General features: G+C 50.4%; 1 protein-coding gene across 1 annotated transcript in view; it reads right to left on the bottom strand.

The window, feature by feature from the left end:
• LOC142000366 (LHFPL tetraspan subfamily member 7 protein-like) overlaps window positions 1–9,210 on the bottom strand; it is a 156,962-nt gene extending 147,752 nt beyond the window's left edge. Inside the window, exon 1 of the mRNA XM_074974586.1 lies at window positions 8,868–9,210. Coding sequence (XP_074830687.1) covers window positions 8,868–9,197 — 330 coding nt within the window. The 5' untranslated portion in view covers window positions 9,198–9,210. The remainder of the gene's footprint in view (window positions 1–8,867) is intronic.
• Window positions 9,211–9,620: the final 410 nt, after the last annotated feature.

Raw genomic sequence — 9,620 nt, forward strand, 5'->3', positions numbered from 1 at the left:
TCAGGAAGCGACCGATATTATCTAAACATCATGACAACTGGCAAGAGCTCTGGACTGCTCAAATCATTCCCTTTTAATGAAGGAAAATCCTACACATCCCCACCAGAACGTGTTCCCCAGAGAGGGACACGACTGGTTCATATTTACATGCTGCAACGACAGCAGTTGGGGGTGGGGAGAGGAGTTTGATAAGACCCTGGAGAGAGCCTGGACTTGACTCTTCCCTCTATCTTTGGAGAACAAAATCCTGGCCATGAGTTTCAGCATAAGCAAATCCATTTCTCCCCAGAAGATCCGTGCTTTGGGGGGGGCCATTTCATCCTGTGCCTGCTCATGCACTACTCTAGAGGCCGATGCACGCACTGTAACGAGCAATGTCATCAGAAGGCAGAAGAATGCTCCATTCCTAATTTCTTTTATGATGGGTTAAGGGCCTAATCTAGAGATGCCAACCACCCACAGCTCTCAGTAGAGTCATTTGCTCCCAGGATCAGGCCCTGCAGGTGTGCTCTGTGGGTACCATATTAAAGGTGAGGTTTGCTCCAGGATCACAAGTCGCCTGTTCCTCAGTGACTGTGCCAGAACAAGGCAATAGACACGTGGAGGGCTTGAACATGGTTGATACATACTGTTAGCTCCAGGTAGGGTGGATCTTTTAGATACTCTCAAAGTTTTCCTAAACCCTCACTCCCCATTAGCTCTTAGTCCACGTTTCAATAGACTTGGGCTGAGATTTTCAAAAGTGACTAATGACTTTTGGAAGCCCAAACTTGAGACCTCTTAGAGTCCCGATTTTTCCAAAAGTGCCCTGCACTGACCCTCTGAAAATCAGGCCTATTTAAAGGGTCTCGCTCTGGACACCCAAAATTGCTAGGCACTTTTGAAAGCCTTGGCTTTAAAAAATAATCCAGCTTCCTGTTGAGCCAGGGGAACCTGTTGCTCTTGGGTGAGCAGCAGCTTCAGAGTAAAGCGCGTGCTATTCTTTCAGAGACCGTTCTTACAAAGCCCGCACCTCACGACCATGCTGTTCCCCGGGGTATTTCACACATTCATAATGGCACATGCATTTTCAAGTCTCCCAGCACAGTCAGCGCATCAAGAGAGGGATTCCTCTCAGAAAGGTACATTTCCCACGCAACTCCAGAGCGACGGACGGGTTTGATGACTACCTGCTTACACAGTGAGTTAAACTTCTCTCTAAACAAAGTTACACCTTGTACAATCCCTGCACTGTACAATCCCTGCACTGGAATAACTCCCCTGTTTTTGAGCTCATCAAGTTATTCAGCACAAATGAGAGAGAGGTTAATGCCAAAAGCCAATTCAAGCAACAACAAAAAATGCATTTTTATTAGGGAATAAGTAAGAGACAGATAATACAGCTGATCAGTTACAGCTGCTTTTTTTCCAGGCCCATAGTGTCTGGGGACAAAGGACAGCAGTTACTAATGGTGCTGTTTTATCTAAGAGGATGATGGTGGAAGAGAAAGAAAGGGGAAAACGAAGACATTAGCACATCAATGGTGGGCCTGTGACCTCCCTCAAGAGACGCAAAGCGACTTAATGAAATTTTAATTAGACAGCATGCAGTGCACTGTCACTGGGTACCAGCTCAGACCTTATCACCAGCAGGCTATGATTATCTTTGCTTGAGATGAGTCCTTTCCGAGTATTAGTGGCAGAGCTGGGCTAATCATTCTAGGCGTGGAGCACTCACCACAGCTCACAGAAACGCTCCTGTCTTGCTCCTTAGAACAAAGGCTCATCAGAGAGGGGATAGAATGGAAGGTGACTGCAGCCAACTGCCTTCTTTGCCCCCTGCAAGCATCTCAATACAGTCCACAGGCCTAGAGGTATACACAGTGGAATTGCATGCCCCTGAAATGTCATCCATGATGTTCAGCAAATCTCACACTGTCCTCTCCTCTGAGTTGCCACAGAATGTGTGACGCAACACTTAATCCGCAAAATCTTGACCAATCTACTCAGGATACCTGTTTCTCAAGGGTCGTCTTTAATGACTCACCATTTGTTTGTTTTGCCCTGATGACTTCTGTTATAAAAGTTGAACATTCTCCATTCACTGTGCACCTTTTCCAAAGTAAAAGCATTGCCCACCGATGGATGTAGCCAGAGCTTGACCTCTCAACTTCACGTTGAAACAGAGGTTTCCATTCCACATTGAACTGAAGTTATCAAAAATAATTCTGACATGGGCCAATCTGGAGTTTCTAGCCACTTAGATGTTTCTATGGCTCATCCCTCGAGCATCCAACCAGCTCACAAACAATTCATCCACCATGCCCCGGGAGGTGCTATTAGTCCCATTTTACTCTGGAGAAATGAGGCCCAGAGTTTGTGACTTGCCCAAGGTCACATACAGAGTCTGTGGCAAAGCTGGGAATTGAAGCGGTGGTCTGGACTCCCAGTCCATTGTCTTAGTCACAAGCCCATGCTTCCTCTCTGCAGTTAGTTTTATCTCCGTTAAGTTTTCTATAGCATGCCACAGTGTCCAATCCAAACGGAAGGCCCACTTCTCCAACCTTGACGTCATGGATAAAATAAAGAGCACATCACAAAACAAAAGCAACAGCCGTATACAATTTTGCTCCTTGCTGAGAGAAATGGGGAAGGAACCGCACATCATTCAGGAGAGTCATATCACTTGATGCACCACTGGGAGGAGCTCCAATAGCTTGGTGACGGAGGGTGTTGTCCAAGAACCTGAACAGAGTATGGTCTAATTCCTGCCAGAGTTGCTCTAACTGGAACAGACTGATGAAGTAAACAGCGGATTAATGTTTCCAACTTTTCTTCACAACCTTTGACACAAATTGAACCTTAGTTATTGTTTGCTGATTAATGAAATGACCGGAAGGGTAACCCAGATGAACACCTTGCTTTTGACCCAAACCTTCAATGTTGCTTAAGCTCTAACCGCATGGATGAACAGAAATAAGCCCTCTGTGGCACTCACAGCCACAAGATATTACTGAGGCAAAGAGTCAAATACAATTAACAAAAGGTGTAATGAATAATAAGAGTATCATCAGCAGTTGCATTAGGCAGGATAGAAGTTTAACCAGGACAAACCAACCACTCAGCACCTAGCTGTAGGAAAAAACATTGCCCCATAGGCCTGGTATTGCAGAATGGTCCATGATGGTGGTTTTACGCTGTCCTTTCAGTCATCCGGGACTGGCTGCTACTGGAGACAGGTGACCCCCTGTTGACTTCACTGGGACTGCTTAGGTCCTCCAAGCTCAGCACAGGCTTAAGTGCTTTGCTCAGTTGGGACCTGGATCCAATACAGCAGTTCTGTGTTCCCATTATCAAGGATATCTTCCATTCAGTGAATATAAGTCACAGAACTCCGGATGCCTAATCAAACAGCATAAAATCCATAGCTAAGTAATATGCCTAGAGAGGAAGACACTGGTTTCAGAAATGCTGACACGCCCCTCCAGTCTCCTGCCAAAGCTGTACAAGCATAATTAGGAATCAAAGTAACTGACAGCAGGAGCCCGGAAGAACCCGCTCTCTTGGGAGGGTTCTTGTATTGAGGACTCAACCGATTCGTGTGTTGATAATGCCAAACAAGTACCGATCCTTCAAGCTGCTCTGCCTCGTGAGTCAACAGGACACTGCACAAGTGCAGGGGGTCAAGTTCTTATTGTTATTTGTGTTGCGTTAACACCTCGGGGCCCCAGTCACGGGCCAGGACCCTGTTGTGCCAGGCGCTGTACAAACCCAGAACAAGAAGACAGTCCCTGTCCCTGACAATCCAAGTATGGGCACCTACTGGGATTTTCAATGGTAGTTAGGCAGTTGGGTGCTTTGAAAATCCCACAGAGCACCCATCTGCAACTTTAAGCACCCAAATACCTTTAAAACCCTGCCCCAAAGTGACCTGCTAAGATCACAATGGGAGTCAAGTGGCAGAGGTACAACTTGGAGAAGCTACACAGCTAGAGTTGATTAGCCCCAGGTCAACCCTAAAAGGATCCACGGAGGGATTTTGCCCCCCACCTTCCCCTCCATTGCTGTCTGTCTGTCTAGTTTTCATTCCATGCCCATCATCGTGGTATCTGATCAACTAGCTAGCTGCATTATGAGGTTTGCTTTGACTTTCTCTGAAGCCTGAGCATTGAATCCTACTAGAGACAAGATCTCAGACTTGATCAGACGAGTGGTGTCACTGGGTCAGGCAAATCCTCCATTCCTAATCTGAATTCCCTAGTTTGAGCTCTGTGCTGACAGAATGTTCATCCTCTTGTAGATTCTTCAGAGGCAAATGGTCAATGTGTTTCCAGGCTGAATATCAGGGGCTGATCAACTATTTTGTTGTTTTGAATGACATGCTTTGCAAAGCCTGAAAATAATTGGAGACTATTGGGGGGGGGGGGGGGAGATAGATGTTTGAGATCAAAGAGCACTTTCACTTTCAAATTGCAGCACTTGACATAAGAGACAGGCCAGCCTGATGTTTCCATTGGAAAAAAAATATATATAAATAAACAAACTCTCTCAGAATACAGAACTGCTTTTGCCTTCCTCAGAGCCCGAAATAAGTAGCACGAACTCATACCGACTTCCTGTGTCCCTGAGGAGCTGGAGCAAGTCTCCTTAACTCTGAGAGGCTGACAGTGCTGCCCAGATTTAAGGCTCCGAGTCACCAAATTACTGTACAGAACTGACTGACCAAGACCCTGACACGGGTGACCCTTATTTACAAGAATAGCTCTAATACGGATTCCGCTCGTAAACTGGTTCATTGACTGCGGAGCCTTAAATCTGGGCAACAACATGCTGTCGTCTTTCCTTACTTGATGAACACCAGAATTTTGATGAGGGGACTGGGTCTCAGTTTTGATGGCGTGTTGGTCGCACAGATGTACCAGCCATTTGCAGGAGGTCACGCGTTCCTGACCTGCCAGTGCAAGAGAACCCTGTGTCTGCAGCCTGCATCATCCCAGCAACAACCGTCTGCGTGTCAGGGCAGAGATGGAGAGAGAGACAACAGCCACCTTTCTGAGGAACCCATGCTTTGGGTCTGTGTGTTCCAAGTTCTGGTTTTGTAGCAAGCTTGGAACATGCCATACCCAAGCAGGTCTATCACCCACAAGACTTTTCCCCTTCTTATGTGTCTACCCTGTGCATGCCCAGGAAATCATCCTGTTCCTTCCACTTAGGACATGTGCACCTTAGAGCTGCACAAGTGACCCTGAGCAGGCTGGGAAGGCCGTACTTCTTAAGGGGCGATAGAGTTAAACTAAAGGAACCCTGGATATTGCAAAGCTGCAAAAGTAATTATAGAGAAGGCAAAAAAGCCAGCAATTCCAAGCAAGCAAAAAGGCCCTCTTAAGAGAAGAAAGGCATGGTAATTAACCTCTAGACATGATTCAAAGCATCATTTGTAGGATGATTAACATAATCCCCCAAGTGCAAACACACAACTCACATTAACGATCATTTGCAGAGCTGAATGCTCCCCCCGCCCCTTTGCAAAATCAGCACATTTGAACGGGGAAACATTTGAAATGGGGTAACAGCTATCTGGGTAAGTGGGAAGAACAGTTCATGTAAGCAGCAGAGCGAGTGCTTCTTCCCCATACAAACCACTAGGCTGACCCGGCAATACTGACTCCCAATAGGGCCCTTTGCTTGCAAAACACAGTGCTTCACAGCCAACCATTACCAGATTAATAAAGCTTATTTCTTACATGATACTTTTCATCAGTAGACCCCAAAGCAAATCACAGCCTTTAATGTACTTCTCCTCACAACACCCCTGTGAGGTACGAAGCATTATTATCCCCAATGTGCAAATAAGGCACGGAGAGGCTAAGTGACTTGCCCAGGGTCACAAAGAAAGTCTGTGGCAGAGCAGGAAATGGAACACAGGTCTCTCACAGCTTAAGCCAGTGCTCTAACCACTGAACTATCCTTCCCCCATTGGCCAGGCTGCCCAATGCTCATTATTTTATTGAGACTCTCAAGATATTTTGTGTTTCTTCTTTAAAGCTCCAGTTCCTGGAGTCAACTGGAAACAGGAATCTCAGCCTTCATTCAAAAAGAAAAGTTTCTAGCTCTCAAGATTTAGAGAAAAACTTGAGAACGTGACCTGAGTGAACTCTGAAAGCTCAGAAAGCAGAAGGCAAATAAAAACAACCCCACATTGGCTTGAAATCAGGAGATTTCATTTTTTAAAAATAACCAAACAATGAGTTTGTTAAACCCTGACTCATGTTTGGGTTTGGCAGCACTGCGCTTCTCCCAGTTCTTGTGAGTTTATAAAGCCTGGGGCCACTCCTACAATGGATTGTAAAGGAAGCCAAAGCAACCTTGCTTCTCAGTGAAGATCCCAGGGACTTCAATTCCCTTCTACCTGCTTGTACAACCAGTACAAAAGGCATCTGTGTCATAGCTGGAAGCAGTCAGGAGGGCGTTTTCTTCCCATTCCACTGAAGCAAACTGCATTGTTTGTATGCTGTTCTTAATTAAATATTTCAGAGGGGCTAATAAAGGAGGCTGGAATGTGACTAAGACCTTGTGTACACTGTCTCCCCCTCATACCTGAATATTGTTTGTTCGGAGTGAAGATCCATTCAAGAAGCTCTGAGCCTTTGTATTCAGTTCTTTTCTGTATTTCTTAAAAGGATATTACAGCCCTGAAGCTCTGGGTAGTGGAATCTCGTTGGAATGAATCACTATTGTGCTTCATACTTATCTTTAAAGTTAGGTTATTACCTGGAGGTGTTTATCTGAGTGACAAAATTGTACACAGTTGTATAAAGGCCAAGTTTTAAAAACTGAATGATTCTTTTTTTAAAAAAAATCCTTTACTGCCCAAACAGGGAGCATTGTGGTTAGCCTGCTCCACTCTGTGCAATATACAACTGGGGTACTTGTTATTCATGACAATCTTAGAGACCACTGACCGTTTAAACACACAATACCCTATGGAACTTGCTTCCTGCAAGTGATAACAGTTTGATTCCGTGACAGCCTGAGAAATTCAACCACTAAATGCCCCACTGTGTCAAGCACAAGGCATGACCTTCCCCGGATCCGTCCCTTCGGTGGGAGTCCAGCGACAGAGCAATGCTGCGCAGCTCAAAGCTCATATGTTTGGAAACCTGGAGGAAAATTATAGTCAGAGCCTCCACCGTTACAAGCAGGGAATAAAAAGAAAGGAAACAAGATGAAGAATGAAGGGGAGGGGAATAAATCATCGCTTGGGTGCTGAAACGCTGCTTTATTTTGGGTGTGTTTCAAAGGGTGTATCGAGTGCAGAAAGCTCCTGTCACACAAAGACAGCAGACCTCTCAGGAACACAAAGAAGAATCAGTCCAGGTAACTTTTGTCTGGCAACAGCAAGGGGTAGCACCAGCCAGGGCAGAACGAGCAGAGAGGCATTAATCTCCCACTGCGCGGACTGCGGCGAGGGGGACAGCTCCCGCTGAAGTCGACGCGTGCAAAAGACAGTTTTACACAGCCCGAGTTGGAAAATCTTGGAAAGACTCAAGGGGTGCGGTGCTGGTACCACCTGCCGTCTCTCCTGCACGGGTACCGTGGTAAGAACCAAACTTTCAAATATGCAAAACCTGTTCCCTTTCTTTCCCCATTTTCTCCCCCATTAGCAGGTCCACATTTGCCTGCAGTGTCTATATCTGAAACCCACTGATACAGGGGTGGTACCAGGGGGTTCACCCCGGTGAATGCAGGGGAGGGGGGAACTCAGAAGTTTAATCCTAAAGTGCTTGCAAAGAGATGTGCATCTCCATTCGCTCCGCTCCGGGCAAGCGGCACGAACCAGATAATTGCCCGAGTTTTCGGAAGAAATCAGATGAAAGCGATCTGCCTCGCTTTCTGCTCCCAGGGGCCATCACCCCGCTCACACACGGCTCTGTATGTAGGTCCGGTTCCCCCGAGCCTGCCCCTCCCAGCGGTTCCTAAAATAGATGCTTCTGGGGAAGCAGGTGCTAATCCGGAACCTCCGGCCGCCCTAATTGGATTGGGCTGGTTTGGGCAGCCCGGCTCATGGGCTCCGCGCTCCAGTGCGTTGGATCCTGAGGATCAGCGCCAGCTAATCCTGCCCCTGGAAAGCTCCCTGGGCTGACGGGGCTCGGAGGCGATCCTGACCGTGCCCACACCTGTCCTGGGCCAGCCTGGCTCCCCCAGGGCCATTCCTGATTTCCCTTCCCTGCGGGGAGCTCAGAGCCTCTGGAGTTTGAAATCAGTTTCGGATCCACAGCCCAGCCCGCCCTTTGCAGCCTTCAGCTCCTCGGTCGCCTGTGTGCATCAGCAGGGCTGTATCCCCTCCCCAGGGTGCAGGGCTGCGCCTAAACCCCTCTGCTGCACTGCCCGGCCGGGCTGTATCCCCTCCCCGGGGTGCAGGGCTGCGCCTACACTCCCTCTGCTGCACTGCCCGGCCGGGCTGTATCCCCTCCCCGGGGTGCAGGGCTGCGCCTACACCCCCTCTGCTGCACTGCCCGGCCGGGCTGTATCCCCTCCCCAGGGTGCAGGGCTGCTCCTACACCCCCTCTGCTGCACTGCCCGGCCGGGCTGTATCCCCAGGGTGCAGGGCTGCGCCTAAACCCCCTCTGCTGCACTGCCCGGCCGGGCTGTATCCCCTCCCCAGGGTGCAGGGCTGCTCCTACACCCCCTCTGCTGCACTGCCCGGCCGGGCTGTATCCCCAGGGTGCAGGGCTGCTCCTATCAGACAACCAACGTAGGGGAGGAGGGAAGGTGCATTCCAAACCAGCAGCGAAGCCACCGTTTAAGCCCAGGGAGCCGCCTGCCTGGGGGTCAGGCAGACCAGCCGGTTCCCCCCACCCCGCCGCTGGGCTCCCCCAGCCCCTCACCTGCCAGGCGCTGGAGGGGATCTCGTGGAACGTGCCCAGGCCCCCGAAGGCGTAGCAGCTGTACATCTGCTCCAGCGCCTCGGAGCAGTGCCACAGCAAGCCGAAGCTGACCCCGCCGTGGGCTTGGAGGAGATGCTCCTTCACGATCCAGGCCGGGGAGAGGAAGCTGAAGCTGCAGGCGGCCACCAGGCAGGAGGATAGGAGGACCCAGAAGCAGCCCACACAGCTGAACATCCTCTGAGGCTGGGGAAGGGAACCTGCAGCCGGCAGCTCCAGCCCAGCATCCACGCAGCCGCCTGCTTTCTTCTTGCGATCCAGCAGCGAATGCATCTGGGGGGGCTGGGGCTGGGGCCGGGGGGGGGGCAGCAAGGGAGCTCAGGACACCCCCCTGGGCAGCCTCACATCAGCATGCGAGCGGCGGCGAGGGCTGGCACCCGGACAGGTCCATGGGAGGAGGCGGCGGCGGCCGCCCCGGTGCAGTCCCCCCCCCAGCCAGCCGCTGTCAGCTCGGATCCTGACTGCGACGGGGCCGCCCACGTGGAGCTGCTGCTGAGGCCGGAGCCGCTCGTGACACCCGAGGCCGCCTCCGCGCCCGGCTCCCGCGGCACATCCAGCCCCGGCGGGCGCCGCGGGACTCCGGAGAGGGGCGGGCGGCCGGCCGGCAGGGAGCGAGGCTGCTCTGCCGGCTGCTGCCACGGGCAGGTGTCCCAGTCCCGGGCCCCTTCCTTCCTCCCCTCCTCCCACCCACAGCGG

This window comes from Natator depressus, chromosome 17, assembly GCF_965152275.1.
Source record: "Natator depressus isolate rNatDep1 chromosome 17, rNatDep2.hap1, whole genome shotgun sequence".
Classification (NCBI taxonomy): domain Eukaryota; kingdom Metazoa; phylum Chordata; order Testudines; family Cheloniidae; genus Natator; species Natator depressus.